The sequence below is a fragment of the Budorcas taxicolor genome, chromosome 20, assembly GCF_023091745.1.
Source record: "Budorcas taxicolor isolate Tak-1 chromosome 20, Takin1.1, whole genome shotgun sequence".
In the NCBI taxonomy this organism is placed as follows: Eukaryota; Metazoa; Chordata; class Mammalia; order Artiodactyla; family Bovidae; genus Budorcas; species Budorcas taxicolor.
The window spans coordinates 40,498,506-40,519,888 of NC_068929.1; the positions used below are offsets into that span (position 1 = coordinate 40,498,506).

General features: G+C 37.5%; 1 protein-coding gene across 1 annotated transcript in view; it reads left to right on the forward strand.

Annotated features, from left to right (window-relative positions):
* Nucleotides 1-21,383, forward strand: part of CPLANE1 (ciliogenesis and planar polarity effector complex subunit 1) — a 103,282-nt gene that overhangs the window by 35,573 nt on the left and 46,326 nt on the right. Inside the window, exons 24-36 of the mRNA XM_052659199.1 lie at nt 2,058-2,358; nt 3,826-4,735; nt 5,490-5,638; nt 6,263-6,426; nt 6,931-7,022; nt 8,242-8,324; nt 9,378-9,455; nt 11,217-11,409; nt 14,338-14,631; nt 14,815-15,585; nt 17,001-17,171; nt 18,265-18,393; nt 19,367-19,421. Of these exons, the coding sequence (XP_052515159.1) occupies nt 2,058-2,358; nt 3,826-4,735; nt 5,490-5,638; nt 6,263-6,426; nt 6,931-7,022; nt 8,242-8,324; nt 9,378-9,455; nt 11,217-11,409; nt 14,338-14,631; nt 14,815-15,585; nt 17,001-17,171; nt 18,265-18,393; nt 19,367-19,421 (3,390 nt within the window). The remainder of the gene's footprint in view (nt 1-2,057; nt 2,359-3,825; nt 4,736-5,489; nt 5,639-6,262; nt 6,427-6,930; nt 7,023-8,241; nt 8,325-9,377; nt 9,456-11,216; nt 11,410-14,337; nt 14,632-14,814; nt 15,586-17,000; nt 17,172-18,264; nt 18,394-19,366; nt 19,422-21,383) is intronic.

Below are 21,383 nucleotides of genomic sequence, written 5' to 3' on the forward strand. Positions count from 1 at the left end.
TGCATTCAAGATGACCTTTGGAAAATTTTTTATTGTAGAAAAATATGAATAATATCAAATTTAATGTTTTTAAATGTGCAGTTCAGTGGCATTAAGCACAGGCATACCTTGGAGACAGTATACCTTTGGTTCCAGACCACCTTAATAAAGTGAATATTTCAGTAAAGCAAGTCACATTTATATTTTTGGTCCTAGTGTGTATAAAAGTTATGTTGACAGTATACTATAGTCTGTTAAGTGTGCCCTAAAAAAAGACAATATATATTAATATAGAACATTAATTAAAAAGTACTTTATTACTAAAACATGCTAACCATTATCTGAGTCATAATCGTGAATCATAATCTTTTTGCAATAGTAATAAAGATCACTGATCACAGATCACCATAACAAATATCATAATAATGAAAAAGTTTGAAATACTGTGAGAACTAGCAAAATGGGACACAGAGACATGAAGTGAGTAAATGCTGTTGGAAAAATGGTGCCAATAGACTTGCTTGAAGAAGGATCACCCCAAACCTTTACCTACAATTTTTTACAAATTGCAGTATCTGTGAAGTACAATAAATGAGCTATTTCTGTAAATTCATAATGTTGTGGATATTTTTAAAGAATTCAAATTGCTCTCTGTAGAACTATAGTCACTTAAGTCTAGTAATATCCTATGCTTGGGCATGGCATTAGTATAATTATACTCTCTTTGTGATGTATATTTTTAAGACATTTTTGAAATCTCTAAAATGTCCTGTTTATGTGTTAATGATATGTAAAAGTTTTCTGTAGGCAGGCTTGAAAAACTCCCCTTCCTGTGGTTTCTTGTTGTATGGTTTGTGGTTTAGTCACTAAGGCTAAGTTGCATCTGACTTTTGCGATCCCATAGACCGTTTCTTGTTACTGGTAACAGTTTCTTGTTACCTAAAGTCAAATAGGTGTTTTTGTTCTTTGGATAAAAATGTATTTACTTCTCTTATTTGCTACTGTGTGGTAATGAGAAAAATGTTACTGATTCTTTTTATAATTATCTGATTTTTGAAATAAATTACTTCTAACATTTTCATTTTCCAGGGCATACATTTTTATGGAGTCCCACTTATTCTTCTTTCATGGACTTTTTCTAGCTTCTGGAGTTCTACCTTAAAATTATGGACCGTAAATTTAACAAATATTGAAGAAGGCATGATCTATATTTGTTAAAAGTTACGGTCCATAATTTTAAGGTAGAACTCCAGAAGCTAGAAAAAGTCCATTAAAGAAGAATAAGTGGGACTCCATAAAAATGTATGCCCTGGAAAATGAAAATGTTAGAAGTAATTTATTTCAAAAATTAGATGGTGATTGCAGCCATGAAATTAAAAGACACTTACTCCTTGGAAGAAAAGTTATGACCAACCTAGACAGCATATTGAAAAGCAGAGACATTACTTTGCCAACAAAGGTCCGTCTAGTCAAGGCTATGGTTTTTCCTGTGGTCATGTATGGATGTGAGAGTTGGACTGTGAAGAAGGCTGAGTGCCAAAGAATTGATGCTTTTGAACTGTGGTGTTGGAGAAGACTCTTGAGAGTCCCTTGGACTGCAAGGAGATCCAACCAATACATTCTGAAGGAGATCAGCCCTGGGATTTCTTTGGAAGGAATGATGCCAAAGCTGAAACTCCAGTACTTTGGCCACCTCATGTGAAGAGTTGACTCACTGGAAAAGACTGTGACGCTGGGAGGGATTGGGGGCAGGAGGAGAAGGGGTCGACCGAGGATAAGAAGGCTGGATGGCATCACTGACTCAATGGACGTGAGTCTGAGTGAACTCCGGGAGTTGGTGATGGACAAGGAGGCCTGGCGTGCTGCGATTCATGGGATCGCAAAGAGTCGGACACGACTGAGCGACTGAACTGAACTGAACTTTTAACAAATATTAAAGAAGGCATGTCTATAAGACTGTGAAACTAAGCCCTCAGTTAGATTTCATGTTCCCAGCAGGGGACCAGAGTTGGATCCCCTTATGTCTTGAGTTGAAATATTTTAATGAACTTTAAGGCCTTTTGTTCTTTTCTTTCTAGGTCCCCAAACAGAGGAGATGATGTCTGTTATCATGCATTCTATCCATAAAGTGAGGGTGAAAGCCCTAAAGCGTGTGCAGAGAAATATAGGTTCTTTCGAAATGAATATATGGGAGCCAATTGAAGAAGAAAAGCCAGCCGAGGTTGCAGGTTTTGACAGGTTTTCCTTGGGAACTAGTCTGAGCAGGAGCACACTCACAGAACTGGGCAGTTCTCTGGCTCACAGTGATGCAGATATGGCCGATACCCTCTCAGAAGCTTTGTCAGCTGAAGAAAAAAGCAGGACACACTTCTGTCAAAGGTACAACTGAGATCTCTTTAAGTAGAAAGCATTCACTTCCTTTGGGAAAAAAAATATTTTCATGCAACGCTGACCTGACTTCTACTCCCAGCAACCTCTGACTATTATTAATAATGAATGATAAGTGCCATACTCACAGGAATGTCAGAAGTGTAAAATGAGACCTTACATTTGAAAATCCACTTAAAGTATTACTGAGATACTAAATAATTTTGCCATCTGAAGGTATAAAATAAAATGAGTAGATGAAATTCTAGAATTTAATGGAGGACTTTTAGTTCTTTTAGTAATCTTAGACCTAAATAGTTAAGGATTATTTGGTTAGCTATACTATTTTTAGGGCTTTCCCTGGTGGCTCAATCAGTGAAGGATCCGCCTGCAATGCAGGAGACCTGGGTCCAATTCCTGGGTTGGGAAGATCCCCGGGAGAAGGAAATGGCAGCCCACTCCATTGTTCTTAGGGTTTTCATGGCAAGAATTTGAACATCCATTTTTTTTTTTTTACGCATTCATCTTTGAAGCTTGTCTATAAATTATCGAGGAATTCTTGCTTATCATTTTAACCTCTTTTACTTTGATTTATACAGATTTTTTTCCTTTATAATTCCAGTATCTACAATGCAATTTATCCTTCTCATGACTGAAGAACTATATAGTCAGTCGTATCTGGTTTAGGTGAAATGGTGTCTGCTTCAAACATCAGCTGAGACCGTAGCTAGCAGTATCATGAATGGTGTGCTTGCTCCACCAGACAGCTGCAGTGTTAGCACAGGAATACCTCGGAGGCTGCTTGCTATGCAGTCTTAATAGGAAGAAGTACGGTGGCTTCAGCCCAGGTGCCTAACTGGAACCTTCATTTCTTTTATTGAGGGAACTGGGGATCTGTGTTCTCCCCTGAGAACCATGTTGAGAAGAAACAGATTTAAAAGTAATTATGGTTAGGTGCCTGCCCAACAGGTTTTATAGCAGCAGAGACTGTTCAGAAAAAATACCTGGCTTTTGTATGCTAAAGAATCCTGAGGGCAGTCCTCCTCCTTGCTCATCACACAGGGAAGCTGAAAGGGGCAGATGCAAGAGAGAAACTGGAAACCATAAACTAAGATGTGTATTGGTGGCTTGTGATTTTTATTGATTTTGTATTCCTAAATTCTGACCTTTTAAAGGACCATTGTTTTTTGCCCAGAAAAAGCCTTTTTTTAATAGTGAAATTTCTTTGAACACATTTTAGTCTTTTTTAATGTCAGATTTCTCTTTTGATATTACTGTTATATTTTTTGGACTCTGAATGTTCAGTTCTAACAAGTGTTTAGAGATCATTTAGTCCAGCTCCCTCATTTGCAAGACAGGTAGTCAAGGCATTAAAAAATGATAGGTATGACTATAACAGTGGAGAGAGTCTTTATTGTCAATCAGTTTTAGTGATTAAATGATCTTTAATTTGTCTTTTCAAACTTAATTTTGCTACAGAAGTGCCCCAGATCACATGGAATTAACATTGACTGGTAAGCCCAAAGGTAAAAAGAAAATATATAATCAAAAGGAAAACCCTAAAAGAAAAGAAGAGTGTGAAAAGTTATTACAAAATGCACTTCCTGTAATAGGTGTTTGGGAATTTGAACGTGACGATGACGAATATATTAAATTCCTTGAACTCTTCTTGAGTTATATTCTTGAAAGAGACCTACTTGGTTCCAAGGATGCTGGCATTCCATTTCTAACTAGTTTTTCTGGACATCTTAGAGAACATGAACTTAATTCTTTACTCTTTGATGTACATACAACATTAAAACGACGTCACAGCAAAACCAGAAGCCAGAATGTGTTCAGAGCCGGCTCCTGCTTTGTTGTTGCTCCTGAGTCATATGAGTGTGAAAAATCAGAAAACCAGACACTTTCAGCTTCCGTACTAGCTAATCAAGGGATCAGGCGTTTTTCCGAGAACCCTTTGAATGAAGTCAATAAAAATGAAGGGAAGAGTGGGTTGTTCGGTTTAAAACAGAAGTCAGTTTATAGAGTACAAGATGACAATGCAGAGAAAACTTTAATACAGAGATTGTCAAACCATAGTGTTTGCATTCCCAAATCCACTGAAACTAGAAGATGTATTTTCAAAGTAATTCAATGCAATGATATTAACCCTCAAGAAGATCTTCCTGTAGCACTAAATAACATGTGTGGCAATACAAGAAGGCTATTGGAATGGATGATAAGATGGTCTGATAAAAGACTGCTCTGTGACTCTGGACTCACTGAGCCATCCTGTGAGTACAGTCCTGTCATTCGTGTGAAGACCTCGACAGCCGCCATTCTTACATCATTGTGGCTTTTGGAACAACCCTATTTTGCTACATATAAGGCAAAAAATGCCATCGTTAAGGTAAATGCTTGAATTGCTTATGATACAAATTAGAATTCTTATTTTAGATTAAAACTGTATTTGTACTTCCCTACCTAATAAAGAATCAATAAGTAACAGAATTGATGACAATGCTAATTATAATGTGTATCACCTTATATTTTAAAGTAGTTCCTTTAATTCTTAGAAATGATTTATTAGGGTTAAAGTACTTTCAGAGAGGCTGTGAGATTTTGAGGTTCCATGTGTGTCTATAAAAAAGAAAAAAAGGAAGTTTCATGGTGGACTAGTGGTTAGAATTTGGCACTGTCCATGTCATGGCCCCACTTCAGTCCCTGTTCAGGGAACTGAGCTTCTGCAAGCTGTATGGCATGACCAAAATACAAAAAGAGATAATTTTAAGTGATATTACAAGTGGTTGTTACATTTATATTATTGCTAAATATCTTTATAATAGTAAGGAAAGTGAAGTGAAAGCAACTTTACATTTTTATTTCTGTTGTCCTACAGCCTGAAAACATGGGTGATTTACCTTTCAAGTTTGTAAGGCTGATTTCTTTTGAATACTCAAGGTAGTCAAGCTTGTTTTTTCTAGGTGGAATAATGAGTTAGCCATTGCTTTAGCATCAGATACTGAGTATGAGAAAGGCAGTGAATACTCGATAAATTAATAAGAGAGTTAGAAGTTCTGTAGAAAGTATTAATAATCTAAAAAGATAATGAAAAGTAAGGGGTTCAGTAATGAATATTAAGTACTATTAATGGTTTGTTTTAGGTGCTAGAGAATAATTCCCCTGGGCCTCAGAATGGACCCAGTATAGAGAATGATTATAGAACAGATGCTGGCTGTTCTGTTGCAGTATCCACTCAAGGTGGGACTGAGGAAATAAAGGGTCAAAATGAATCCTGTCAAAGTATCTTGAAGTAAGTTGCTGATTATAGATACCTTGTTTGATGATGTTTGGTCTTGAAGGAGAATTGAACCCTTGAAAGTTACGGAAGTGAGTGTTTCTTTAACCTAGAGAAGCAGCAAGGAGTGCTTTCTGAAATATTTTAATAATACATTACAAATTATGTTTCTTTCCATGTTAGTCTAGCGTATATCTTCTGAGACAGGAGCAGATTCATCCCAAGAGATCCCTTTATTATGTTCATTGACTTCCCGTGTCAAAGTTGAACTAACCATCTCATCCATTTTTACTTAATATATAGTACTATGAGGAATATATCCTTGAATACTAAAGCTGAAGGCTTGGTAGCAGGAAGATTCCTTTATGGGAATGGGCAATTTAGATAAGCCGAAATTATTCTAATCTGAGTAAATAAAAATGGGATATTCAGTTATTTATTGAACTTTTTAAAATTCATTTTTATTCTTCATTTTAACCTTTTATTGATATTCTGCTATGTGCCATATGTGGTTAAAATAAAGACCTCATAAGTATGAAAGCTTAGTTTGTTCTTTTTCAATTAACTGAATCTGTTGAAAGCAAACTCTTTGTTCCCAAGTATGAGTTACGATTTTAGTTGCTTCATTTTTGTCAATAGAATGCCAACAGAGGTAAAAACTCCTGAAATAAAAAGAACCAAAGATGAGATTATTTCTGTCACTGATGTTACTGAAAAAGAAGTTGTAAATATCGATGAGGATCTTTCAGAAGTAGAAGCATTTACACAGGAGGAAATGGATGTATACCAAACAGACCATGAAGGTCAGTTTATTTAGCTAATCTTTTTGTTTGACCTTACTGATTTGATAGGGCGAATGATTATGAGATAACTTAGTCTTATATCTAAATTGGTGTGTTTATAAAATAGCCTAAATCCAGTTGTTTAAAGAGAATTTAATATTTTTGAAATGTTAAGCATATTAACTCGTAACTTGAGTTTGGAGTCTTTTGCCTTGCTGTGTTGATTATTTTGAGTCTCTTCATTTCTGTGAACCAATCCTGTGAACCTTTCCTTGACAGGTTTCTTTAAAACAGCAACTCTCAGAGCTTTATATGGAATTATACACACTGATCTAAGCCCTTTCAAGGTGTATCTGGACTCACTTGGTGAAGAAGAGTTGTCTCTAGGTGTTAAAAAATATTTTTGTAAGGAGGATAGGAAATGTTTTTGCCATCATGTTTCCTGTAATATTCCTGAACCTTCTGAAAAGTAAATTGATTAACTTTCAAAAGGTCTGTGTTTTCTTCCCTCTTGTTTCCCCATAGACGATGCCAAAGAGTTTGCCAAAGAACCTGTTGAAAGTCCTAATATTGCCGTTTACACACAGATGCAAACCTTACCACAGCATTTAGAAAAGGTAAGTGTGTAAATATGGATTGTTGTTGTTGTTTTTTTAGTTGCTCAGTCGTTTCTGACTCTTTTGTGACCCTATGGACCGCAGCCCACCAGGCTCAACCGTCCATGGAATTTCCCAGGCAAGAATGCTGGAATGGATTGCCATTCTCTTCTCCAGGGGATCTTCCCAACCCAGGGATTGAACCTGTGTCTCTTGTGTTGGCAGACAGATTCTTTACCACTGAGTCACTGGGAAGTCTTCGTAAATATAAAGTTACTTAAATCATACTATGGTAACACCATAGTGTTTTTATTCAGTATATCCAACCAAGGCTATTGTCTCTTAAAAGTATACTGTGAATCATAAAGTATAGCCATGCAGCATTTTTCTTTCTCAGAAATTCTGTTACTACTAAGATTTAATACTTTCAGGCAGTGAAGTGTTAATTACATAAATTGCTGTAGTAAATTAATTTAGCCAAGAGTGCTGCAGTGTTCCGTACTCAAAATGTATATGTTCGTCAGTAGTGTGCAGTTTTTGCTCATACATGCACTTTTATGCATTATTTGTTTTCTCAAAACACTATACACTAGATTTCCAGGTACAGACATTTCACCGGGTACACTAGATTTCCACAGACATTTCTAATTATTGAAACAATTCCTTTAAGAGGGATTAGGTTTTTATTTTTTCTCATTTTGTAGTTGTTTTCACAGTGTACAGTTGGCCCTTAAACAACATGGCATTTAGGGGCTTCGACCCCCCCATGCAGTCAGGAATGCACGTCCAGTCGTCCCTTAGTGTTCACAGAGGATTGGTTCCTGGGCCTGGTGTGGATTCAGCCAACCCCCAGATTGTGTAGTAATGTATTTATTGGAAAAAACAAATCTGCATATCAGTGTACCTGCTCAGTGCAAACCCAAGTTGTTCAACGTTCTGTTGTACTTAGGTAGTAATGCGTGTGTAATTTACAGATACATCATAAATACACTGTAAATGATTTCTAGTGGCATCATTTGTCTTTGCAGTTTAATATGCTCAGTGGCTTAAGGCGATGGGCTTGAGGCATCACAGGATGAAGATCTGGTCAGAGCAGGACCGGGAGGACATTTCAGTGTTTGGTTTCTCACTTGCTTTCAGACTGTTTTTGTTCAGGCGAGTGGCTAATGTGAAACCCCAGATACCAAAGACAACAATACCCGTTTCACCTCTTTGCTTTTTTGGGTGCTATTAATTTTAGCAGCATTCCGCAGGAGAGGCTCAGTGTCCAAGGGAAGAACCACTGGAGACGTGTATGGAGGAGGAATCAACTGAACAGAAAGGGTAAGGGGGAAAAGTCTTAGGGAGCTTTCAGGGCTCACTGCGATTCACGTGATGAAGAGGATTCTTTTTCCTCATGATTGACAGTATATGTTTTACAGTGATACTGTGTTCCTAGTGAAATGGTAACTTCAGTTTAATAGCAATGGTAATGATGATTTTTAGTAAATGTTATACTTCTAAATTTTGAAAGTGAGGTAAAGACGTCTAAAATACCTTTTATTCTCCTATCACTATCAGTCTTAAAATATAGCTAGAAATATTCGGAGTTTATTCACCTGCTAGTTAAGGCCCTCCCTTTCCCTACTAGTTTCACTTTTATTGGGTAAAAGTAAAGAATCATGTTAGTCATAACATATGTGTATGATCTTTCACTATTGTGGTATGATCATTGCACACTGTCCGCGGGGCTTCGGTGGACACATACTCTGCTTGCCAGCTTATTATTGCTTCAAGGATAGCTGAAGACAGTTTTCATATGTTGCAATTTGGGCATGATTTCTTGTTAGGATTTTTGAAGTTTTTAATTTTTAGAATTACTTTGACTAAGGAAGGCAACTCAGTTAACTTCTCTTTCTCTTATGTACAAATTTTGTTCAGGCCTCCTGTGAATAATTAATAAAAGAATATATTTAATGTCCTGTGTCGTTACAAGTAATATAAATATTTCTATTAATAAGAAACTAGTCATTGCCGTTTCAGATATGATAATGAGCTCTGTAGTGTTCTGAGCAAAGTTTCTGCTTCTTCCCAGGTGAAGTTTAAGGTCCCAGCTAACTTCATTTCCACTCATTTTAGATTATATTATTTCTGTTGCCAAACATTTAATAATGTTCAAATCATGTATTAAAGCCATCCAGACAAATTCTTTGCTTTTATTTGAATCTCTTACTATTGCTATGGAGACAAATGTAAATAGATTGTAATTATGAGCTAAGCATTACAGAAGGTTAGAGGATGTTTATTTAGGCTCTTAGATGGTTGAGCCTTAGATCACCTGTATCTTAGATAATGTAAAGAATATCTTCCTAACTGATTTTTAATCTTTAATTATAGTATGATCGAAGCCTCTACAGATCTTGAACATATCATTCCTCATTCATTTTGTGTAGATACAAATTCGGAAGTTTCTAGGTAAGCATTTTTGCCTACTGTACCATTCTGATATAATTACAAATAGAAAAGAGAAAAAAATGATGCCTGTTGTACCATTTTGAAACAATTACTAAACATCTTGACCAAAAACTAAGAGAGTAAAATGAAATCAACATTACACATTGAAAGATCAATATAGGTATCCATTTCTCACAACTTTACGTTTCTCACTGAAAGATTTTCCTGTAACAGTTGTGTTTTAAAGACATGCAGGAACTATTTTAGAACAAGTCTCTTCCAAAAAAGAGAAGTCATGGGTATGTTATTGAAAGAGGTAGTTCTTGCTCGTGTTCAGCCTTTAGCAGATTTCTCATGAAATATCAAATGCCTTTAATTCTCTCATAGAAGAGTCATCCAGTTCTGTCTTTTGAATTTCTTTTCCAATGGTTGAAGTGTATAAATGGTGTTGAAATCAGAGAATGATACAGCATAAATTTGCTTTAGAAAAATTCTCCATAATTAAAATTTATCTCCTTGCTACTTATTAAAAAGCAAAGGCCAATAAAATTGTGTTAAAACAGGCAAGTAAGTTGTAATGTCTGTTCTTCATGGATCTCCCAAATAGAATTCTGTTATCGAGCACATGCTTAATAAAAAGGCTCAAATTATTGCTGAAACGGAATGAGTGTAAATCCAAATAAATCTAAACACAGTTTAATACGTTATTTTCTGTTTAGAGACAGTGATCAGTTCATTTGGACATGATATTACCTGCTCCCTATATTGATTTACTTGTAAAACATTGAATACCTCTTGTGTTTTAAGGAATCATCCTCAAACAATCATTTTATTTAAAACAAAAACTTACTTTGACTTTTCATTTTTATTTCTAAATAGGCATTTTTTGTTAGGATTTAGTTATTATTGTAAACTCTCTGATTTGTTTGGAAATGAAATATTCACAATACTATTGTTTCACATTTATTGAAGAACAGCAGGAATTTGCTCTACCCATGTTAGAATTAAACATGTTTTAAAAATATGTTATTTACTTATTTCTGGCTGTGCTGGTTCTTTTTTGCTGTGCAAACTTCTCTCTAGATGCTCAAGTGGGGACTAGTCTTTAGTTGTGACGCTCAGGCTTCTCATTGCACTGACTTCACAGGCTCTAGGGCACGTGCACTTGGAAGTTGTGGTTCCCAGGCTCTCGAGCACAGGCTCAGTGGATGTGGCATACGGGCATAGTTGCTCCGTGGCATGTCAGGGTTTGAACCTGTGTCTCCTGCATTGGCAAGTGGATTCTTTACCAGTGAGACACCAGGGAAGCCCAGAATTAAACATATTTCTTAACCCATACTTTCCACAGTTTTCTTAAATCCACTCCGATCTTTAAATTTAATCCAGGAAGTATATTCCTAAGCCAAATGACATCGTCTGTCCAGCTGATCAGAATGATTGCACAGGTCTCAAATTCAGATGCCTACAGGTACCAGGCAAGTAAAATAAATGTGTGAGCTGACCTGGGCATTGTAACACCATAGGGCGGGGGCCATGGCTGGCTAGACATCACATGTCCCTTGGTTATGGCATTTGAATGAACAGCTCTGCTGATGACAACTGTATCTGGGGGCTAAGGGATATACAGTGAGATAGGCTTTAGGGTTTAAATTCCCTGAAAATTTCCAGAAAGCTTTTAAAATAGAATAAAAAAGTAGGATCAAAATGCTCAGCTCATGAACACCTAATGTGGTTTTTTTTTCTTGATTAATGTGTGCTTTTTATTTATATGCTTCCACATAGTACTCCAGTCTCTGCATGTAAAGATAAATCTTTCTCAGCTCCACCTTTGGCATCAAATGGAGTCACAGTGGCTTCACAAACACCTGGACCAACAGCTCAGCCAACCCAGAGAAATGAACCCAGTGCTCAGTTATCGCAGTCTTCCAATTCTGTTAGGCAAATGCTCCAAGATGAAATGTTTAAATTAGTTCAGGTAAGCACATCTCTGTTTAACCCATTAAGTCTACACATGGTGTTTACGTCAGGTTTTAAACTACGAACAAACTTTCAGAGTCTGACGAGTTCAAGTTAAATCGCAGGGTTTCCCTGCTTGGGGCACTTTTCCTTTGTTATTCAGAAGTCCTAATTCTAGGGCCTAGAGTCTCAACTGTGTTCCCTACTTCTCCTGATGACTTCTTTTTTCTGAGCTGTTGGGAATCCAGAGCTGCCGACAAAAGTGAGGTGGCTGAGCAGACCAGCCAACCCCTGCTCGGAGGTATCTGAATCAGTTTATTTTCTGACACAGCCTGTCACATCATATTTGGTTTGAAATTGTCACCTGGATTTAAAGTGTTGTGCACTTTGCCTTCCATCATCTTTTTCTCACCTGGTTATCCTTTTCTCTCTACCAACAATTTAAAATTATTTCCCTTTCCCCTTTCTGCTGTATCGCTTATACATTAATTCCCTCACATCGGTTCTTTTCTTCATGTATTCTACATCCACTTTCATACCTTTTTATGTGATGCAGTGTATCATTTCTGTACTGGCAATTCGGGGCACTAATTTTCTCTTTGAATTTATGGGCCCTGATAACAAAGACTTTTCCAGCATGCTCCACCATCCCATGGATCATCTTGAAACTGATTTTAATTCTTACTCTTCTGAGTCTCTTATTTCCCTTTTCTCTTTAGTAGCATCACCTATTTTACCAGGTTAAAGTTTAATTTTTTGTTTATAATTTTCACATATTACTTATTTTTTATTTATTGGCCAAACTGCATGTGGAATCTCAGATCCCTGACCAGAGCTTGAACCCATGACCCCTGCAGTGGAAGCACAGAGCCCCAGCCACTGGACTGCCAGGAAGCCCCCTGCTTAAAGGTTTAGAGGCATTTGTCAAACTCGTTTTCTGGATTACCTAGAGTCTTTGCTGGTCACTGCCCTGAATATTTAACAAGTTCTCAAGATAATTCCGATACACACAAAAGATAAAGAGTCACTGTCTTAGAGAGCCATCTTTCCCCTTTCACTGGGCACTGTCTTCTTGATTCTTTTGCCTACGTTGTATGTCTGTTTCTTTTTTTTTTTTGGTTTTACCAGTTTGTTGCTACTAACCTGCCTCCCTCCATCCTCCTCGTGTGAGTGCTCAGTCATGTAACCCCGTGGACTGCAGCCCGCCAGGCTTCTCTGTCCGTGCCTTTTTCCAGGGAAGAACACTGGAGTGGGTTGCCATTTCCTTCTCCATATTTGCTATTTCTGTAGCTGTTACCAACCTTAGATTCTTAGAACTTCACACTTCTATTGTCTTAAAGATGCATTTCTGAGATCTTCTTCTCCAGATATTGTTCTAAGACTGTTACTTTCTGTTCTAAAAATCTTCAGTGAATTTCAGGTACAAATTTATATACTCTATGATGTCAATCATGTGTTAAAATACAAAGAGTAAAAGGAGACGTGCCAAAAATGTTAATACTAGTTATCTTTGGGAATAGGATTGTGTATCATTTTTTATTTCCTTTTTTAATGCTTCTTTTTTAAATGTAATAAGCATGTATTTCTTTTATAATTGAGGGGAATATCCATGTTTTATTAAATTTGTTTTTAATCGAAAGGTAATTGCTTTACAATATTGTATTGGTTTCTGTCATACATCAACACGAATCAGCCATGGAAGTATCTATGTCTCCTCCCTCTTGAACCTCCCACCCCATCCCACCCCTCGAGGTTGTTACAGAGCCTGGGTTTGAGTTCCCTAGTCATACAGCAAATTCCCATTGGTTATCTAGTTTACTTATGGTAATGTATATATTTCCGTGTTACTCTCTCCATTCGTCCCACCCTCTTTTTTCTTTCCTCCCCCAACTGCCCCATGTCCATAAGTCTGGGGAACCTAAATTAAAAAAAAAAAAAGGCCTGCAGGGTTTCCTTCTTGGCTTATTTTATAAAGTACAGCTATTACCTTCCCTCTTTTCCCACCATACTCTCCCAAGTCTAGTGGTCCTCAGAGTGTGGGCTCTGAACCCTTAGCATCAGCATCACTGAGATATTTGACACACAGGTTGTTAGGCCCCCATTCCAGACCAATTGGAATCAAACTCTGGGGATGGTGCTCATCAAAGAGTGCAAGTCCTTAGGTGACGCTGACACTGCAGCTGGGGAACCACTGTGCTCGCCTCTCTGCTCATTAGCGGTAAATTTCCTGCTCCATCCAAGCCAGTGTGTGTACTAGTGATCCGGAAGCTTTTCTGCACATTGAAGTCACCTCATCATCCTACAAACTACTCATCCTGGCTTAGATCCCCCGGTGGCTCTGATTTTATTGGCATGGGGTGTGACCTGGCCATGGGGATTTTTTAACTGCTCCTCAAGTGATACTGTTGTGTGAGGTTTGTCAACCATTGTGCATACCTTTCACTTTGTGCATTGCCTTTCACTCTGTGCATTGCCTTTCTCTCGAATAGCCCTTTGACAGGAATTCCTCGCTCTTCACCTGTTTCCTGATCTCTACTTTTTTCTTTCATGAAAACCTGTTCACACACCCATTTAGGAATTCTTTAATTATCCTCACCCATGAAATAAATAAAAATTTTAAAAATTTCGGCAATCTAGTTATCCTCACCTGCTCCATCAGCTCACTCCTTTGTGATCCCTGGGATATTTGTGTAAACTGCTTCACAGATGGCCTCAAGTCGCATTATGAGTTCATAGTCCTAGTTGACTCCTCCTTGAAGACAGGGAGCTAGTCTTCTTTTCCTTTTTTTTTTTAGATCTCTCCCAGCTATGCTTCATACTCAGCACTTATGGTTGTGACAGATACTAAGATGGAAGTATGACTATTTTGGAATACTCAGATAATTGTTGCTCTTTGGGTCTTTTCATTAGACTTTAAGATGTTTCTGTAATTTTTATTTTATTCTAGCTGCAACAGATCAACTTCATGAGCCTAATGCAAATAGTAGGATCATCCTTCGCAAACCTCCCAGATATTCATCAACTTCTACAACAGTCTCAGTCTGTGCATTTGGTGGGAAGCCAAGGATCAAACCCTACGAGAGGGAGTAATGATGTTGGAGACACCAGTAGAAATCTGAAGGAGAGATTTTTCATTAAACCACAACCCATGGGAGAGTATGCCAGAGAGCCTGGCAAGAAGAGCCCACACTGCCATAAAGAAATTGTGCAATCCAATGAAAATAGTAATGGAAACTTAGAGGTAATGCATTTTAAAATACCACTGAAGTTTTCCTCATAGTTTCAATGGTTGGTTATTTGAGAAAATGAGTTATTTAGTAGTTATTATATTCTACCCACTCTAAAACATATTGAACAATATTTACAAATAAGGAGTTTATAATATATTTAAAAATTACATCATAGTTTTTCCTTTCTCTTCCAGAATGTTCCACATGGGAGTGTTCCTTTTTGTCAATCAGAAGGTCAGCCCCAGAATAGAGGACTAACTCCAGCATCTCACAGCTTACCAACCTCTTCTTTGTCTCCAGTTCCTGCTGGAAACAGTCACCTCCACCTTTTGTCTGCATCTTCTGCCATTCCAAAGACACCTAGACTTATCCCCACTGGAAATACTTCCCGACCTGGTGATGGTTTCCCTTTGCTTCAGTTTCAGCCCAAGCCTGAATTTAAGCCCATTTCCTTCCAGACAGAGAGAGTTCCTCAACTTCCCTTCAGTCCTCTGCCTCAGCCTAGAGAGGCTTGGGGATTATCTGATTTCTCACAGCCTCCTTTGCCAAAGACAGCAATGGCCACTACTTCAGTGTCCCATTTGAATCTGAGCCAGTATAATACTGAAGCCATAAAAAAAGCAGCTGAGCCGAAAAAATGGGCAGAAACAATAATTAAAGAAATCCCAAAGCATGTGAACTTGGATCCGTCTGTTGGACAAGAAAACTTGACACCTCAACAGGACTCTAAAACATTTATGCAACCAGAAAAAATGTTTGATGTTAAACCAGGACCCTTTGAGATATCTTCTCAGAATTCCTCTGGACTTCCTTTATTGTACCTGCAACTTAAACCTCCTTACATGTTTTCTTCTACCTCAAGAGCGTCCATTACAGTTCCATCCATACCTATGAGAACTATGGCAGAAGAAAGAAAATGCCCAAGATTATCACTACTTCATTCATGTCTAGGCCCAGAAAATATGGTAATGATTTTTGCAGAGTGTTGCAAAAGCACATTCCTGCATCTTTCATAGCATAAATGTGTGCTCAATGAAAAGCTTTAACACATTTATTTTTCAAAAAATAATGCTTCTGTTACTGGAAATAATATACAGATTTGATTTAAACTAATAATTGGGTATCTTACAGGTTTTAGGGCTTCCCAGGTGGCACTAGTGGTAAAGAACCTGCCTGCCAGTGCAGGAGACATAAGACTCATGGGTTTGATCCCTGGGTGGGGAAGATCCCCTGGAGAAGGAAATGGCAACCCACTCCGGGGTTCTTTCCTGGAGAATCCCATGGACAGGCGCCTGGTAGGCTACAGTACATGAGATCGCAGAGTTGGACACGACTGAAGCAATTAAGCATGCAAAGAGGTTTTAGGTCTTGTATATCAGTACCAGCGTTTTCTAGACTCTTTCATAGATATGTCTGAGATCCTGCTCAGAGAAATAAGTAAAATAGTATGACCAGTATTCTTATTTATACGTGTAGGGAAGTGTGTATATGTGTGTGTGTGTCTGTCTAGAGTGAGAGAGCATTGTTTGAGGTTCCTAGCAATTGTACTATGATTTCCTTCAAATCTATTACAGGTTAAAATTGTTAAATAGACCCAGATCTGTAAGTAGTTTTACTTATTAAAAAATGTTTCTATTTTTAAATACTTAAAACACAAAGATTAAATCTTTATAAACCCACTAAGTCCTGTTTAAAGTTGTAACCTTTGATTAATGAGATTCAGACTGTTCAGGTTCTACTTCTGTTAAGTCAGTATAGTTGAGTAATTCATTTTCTGGTACCCTTCTAAGTTTCTAAAATGGTACTGGGAAAAGAAGTGGTCATTCCTTAGAAAAAATACTTATCATGCCTCCTTTTCTTCTGAACATATTATAAACAAAAGGAAAGAATTGAAGGAGTAAAGAAGTATATGTTTTTGGAAGGTTTTAAAGACATTTTTTAAAAATTAAAATAGTATAATAAACCCCCAAGTTATCCCATCACCCAACAACAGTCGTTACCAACGTATCGCTTATTTGTTCCATCCATAATCTCCACCCCTGTGCATCCTCCCAGTTCCAAAGAATTTTAAATCCAAGCTAGGCATTATTTAACTTAATTTGCAATTGTAAGAAGTAAGATTCTTAATATGAAAAAGAAATTAAGAAAATGAGAACTTGTAGAAAAATTTCTGAAATGCTCAGTACAAAGTTTCAGAAATTATTTCTAAAATCATTTATACTTTAAGATCTGGATACTCATTGTACTCATTGTTAACTGACATGTTCTGTCACTTGCACATCTCAGTTTAAACAAACGTTTCTCTCAGTTTTTATTAACATGTTGTCTAGTTGACATGTTTGTGAGTTTAAATTACTGTCCTTTTTTATTTTTTCTACAGTACCAAAACCCACAACTTATTCCACTTGAAAACCTCATTGCATTTAAACAAAGGCAACAGAACTGGACACATAATTTCTTTGAACAAGGTGATCCTGGACATCTCCAGCTTCTAAAGGTCAAAATAGAATCATCTGAATTGAGACAAGGGAAGGACAGTAAAAAAAGGCAAGTTTTAAGTGAAATTTTATTTGAGCATATGCCTGCAAACATACCGACAAGCTTATTATTAGTGACAATAATACAGTTAAATAGATGGAAATTACCTGGTTCAACCTCTCAGCCTCTACATAATTGCATATTCAGTTTCCTTGTCAAGTATCATGCGTTTGAATACACCTTGTGATGAGAAAAATTCCTATAATGTGAGAGACAAATGCTAGTATTTTTTTTTCATGCTATTAAGGAATTCTTTCCTGGCATTCAGTAGGCTGGAGGTTTCTTTTACCTTTTTCTTTAACAGGATGAGCAGTCATCTTTTGCAGCAAATATTTGGTATCATGAAATATTCTATATACTGTTCGATACACTGACATAATGTTTATTGTTATTCATCTTACCATATCTTCCAGACTCATACAGAGCACAGTGGTGTGAATTGTTTCAGGGCAGTAAGAAATGTGCATGTGAAAAGCAAGGCCGTGACTTTTCATGAAGAGCATATATAGTGTTTCATTAATAATGGATGCTCGAGACATGTATTCATGGTGGATTTTTACTTAGTCTAGAAAATATTTTTTAAAATTTCATGTTTATCAGGCCCTAAAATCTACTACCAGGGCTCTCTTTCCAGAAATGGTTCTTTCCTTCCATATTTTCTAAGTAAACCCTCTTCAAAGTAAGTTTTCCCTGTAGCTTTTTGGGCCTTCCTTCCTCCTCCCTGGGGTTCCCTCCTTGGAGCCTGAGTTTGCCTGACTTCTTTAAATAGGTCACTGGTGGTATCTAATAGGGTTTCCAGGGCCAGCTTCAAATCTGCCAAAAAGAGAATTTGAAAATTACCTGAAATGTGCAACTCTAACCTGAGTTTCCCATGACTAACAGAAAAGTCAGTTCAGTAGTAGGGAACTAGAAGTAACTTTCTTGTGTCTGACTTTTGCTTGTATTTATTCTAGCAGAATATCTTGCTAATTTAATTAAATGCCACAGAAAATAGTCTATTGACATAATTTTCATAACTGTCTTCCTCTATAGCATGATACAGATGAAAAACTGATGTTCCTAAAATAGTAAAAAATATGCTTTACACTGTGAATTTTAACAGACAGAGACGACGAGCTGAAAGAGAACTGCAGGAAGAAAGATCAGAGAAACTAAGGAGAAAGCCAAGTGTGACTTTCCAGCCGGAGGACATCATCATTAATGGCAACGATTCAGAAGTAGCTGTGAAGCCCCAGGTACAGAAACTAGCATGCATTCTTCCCTGGTCTGTGTGTACATAGAGCTCAGATTGTCTGTGGTTTATTTAGTCATCTCATTGCCAGAAGCTTCTGATTGTGACTAGGAGGATCTTAACAGCATATTGACCAGAGGCGTATTAACACTTTTATGTTACCCAAACATTATCGACCAGAGACGTTTGAACATTTACTTTCATAACAAATCGCTGGCCACAGGCATTAGTTTCTGCAAGAATCCCCTGGTCAATAATGTGTTAACATCATTAGGTACAAAAGTCCTGAGTGCATCCCTCCATACAGAATAGACATAAAGTGATTAATATGAAAAGCAACTTGTTGGTAAATCAAAAACTGTAGTTCAGATCATCTGCTTATGTGACTTTGAATTTTTTTCTGTGACAGCTTAATGCATATTGTGGGTTTATCCTGTGATAGCTTCACCCATCTCTTTTAGATGCCTCTAGAGTTTCCCCAACATAGGTTTTCTATACAGCCTCTATTTTATGTCAGATCTTTGCAAACATTGCTTCTAAATTTGGTGACTGTTTACCTGTATATGCAACAGGAGAGTAAATAAAACAGAAATAGTTTTGTTTACTTGAATCTTGGTACTCTCTTTCAGTAAGTCCTCAAGAACGTGTCTGGCGGCACTTAGTAAAGTGTCGAGTCCTTGAATAGTTTTGATACTATTTGAGAGTTAAAGCTAGTCTTCAGGAGAAAATTGCATATTGTAATTTAGTAACTGCATTAAATTGGTAATGCTCTTTTTTGTTGCTTGATCTGTGAATTTCATGAACACCTGTGGAATTACTTTGATAGAATAATTTGATAGAATAAATATTTCTAGAGTTATAAGATTTGAAACTAACCCCCCCCCAAATCAACATTCCTCATAGCTATTGAATATTTTTTTTCAAAATAATATATGTCTTTGAGTTAGTCATAAATTGACCATGTGGGATTCATTTAGGAGCAACAAGAACATCCTGGCTCCCAGCCTTTGGAAGACTTTGACATCCCTTTTGGTATGTATATGCATGATTAGTGTCATGTCTCCATTCAGAGTTAAAATCAGCTTTCTAAAAATATGCTTATGAGACCAAGGAATTTTCATGTTGTCTTTGACAGGATGGTGTGTTTGTCTGTCCATGTGTGTGTGTTTTGCTGTGTTATCCATTAGCGCAGTGGTTGACAGACTGTGACCCAAAGGACCACACCTGTCTTGTTTTGTTTTTAACTTTTATTTTAGATTGGACTACAGTTGATTTACAATGTTGTGTTAATTTCAGTTGTGTGTGTGTGTTTTAGTTGCTCAGTCGTGTCCAACTCTGAGACCCCATAAACTGTAGCGCACCAGGCTCCTCTGTCCATGGAATTCTCTAGGCAAAAATACTGTGGGTTGCCCACACTTGGTTTTGTAAATCAAGTTTAATTGATGCCCATTTATTTACATATTGTCTATGACAGCTTTCACATTGCACCAGGGTTCATTTGTTGCCAAAGGGACCATATGGTTCACAAAGCCTAAAGATTTATTATCTGGCCCTTTCCAGAAAGAGTTTATCAGCCCCTACAGTAGAGCAATGCAATTAGTTAGAATCTCAAATAAGATATTGATATATGAGGCCCAAAAGGAAACTATGGGAGAAAATGCTTGGAGTCAAATTAATCATAGAAAATACATATACATTAAAGGAATTCATTCAGAGAAGAGGACTTGTTTATACATTGTAAATTCTTCTCCATCTTGAATTGATCGACTCATTTCTTGCCTTTGAACGTATGTGTTCCCCCAAGGCTTTCTCCCCAGTGTTTTTCACACATGTACACACAAATGCTTTGTACCGCTAGGCTTATTCACTGTCACAACTTCAGCTTTTAAATTATTTTGGTGACACTCAGATACACACCTACCCTGTGTCATCTTTCTTTGCTACTTTCTCCTTAAATTCAGCATGTCCGCAAGAATTACCTGGTGACCTCATGGTTAGGATTCCAAACTTTCATTGCCATGGCCCAAGTTCAGTCCCTGATTGGGAACTGAGATCCTGCAAGCCACACAAAAATCAAGAAAGTCAGATTTTAAACTGGCATTTTCCTGTCATTGATATGACCATTCATTTGATTGGTCAAGATTTTTACCTTGAAGTCACCTCACGTCTGTTACCCTATTCCTTCATTTGACCCTTGACCTGGTGCTCCCTCCATTCCTTGGTGCCTCGGCCCAGCATTAGGCCTCTGTGTGCTGAGCTGTCATCTCCTTACCCGCTTAGCTTCCATCTCTCAGCTTCCTAATCCATCTGGTGTTCTTGCTCCCCATTCTCTTATCTTAAAACTCTGTTCTCTTTCATTCTTAATAACATTCTTTCTCTTTACAAAGGTAATATTATGTATTAACTGGAGAAAATTTGGAAAATGCAAATAGTCAGTATTCTTTTGGGTTTATTTTCAAAATATCTGTACTCACATGTATCTATAAATATATCTCTATATCTATCCGTATGAAAGACAGTGTTAGTCTCTTAAGTCGTGTCTGACTTTTTTGCGACTCCATGGACCTAGACCACCAGGCTCCCCTGTCCAAGGAATTTCCCAAGCAAGAATACTGGAGTGGATTGCCATTTCCTCCTCAAGGGGATCTTCCTGATCCAGGGATCGAATCCAGGTTTCCTGCATTGCAGACAGGTTCTTGATCACTGAGCCACCAGGGAAGCCCTATCTATCTTTATATCTTTATATAAATAATACCTCCTCTGGTTGTTTATAACTTACTTGTTTTTACATACTAGTATTAAGGTATTTGGGCGTCCCTGGTGGCTCAGTGGTTAAGAATCCGCCTGCCAATGCAGGTGACGCAGATGTCGCCCTTGTTGTCTCAGGGTTTTTCCTGAACTCTGACTACATGGAAAGATTGGACTCCAGTTGCTCTCCCTTCCCTGGAGGTGGGTGTGGGGCAGGCTGACAGTTAGTTTCTCTGGTGAGCAGCA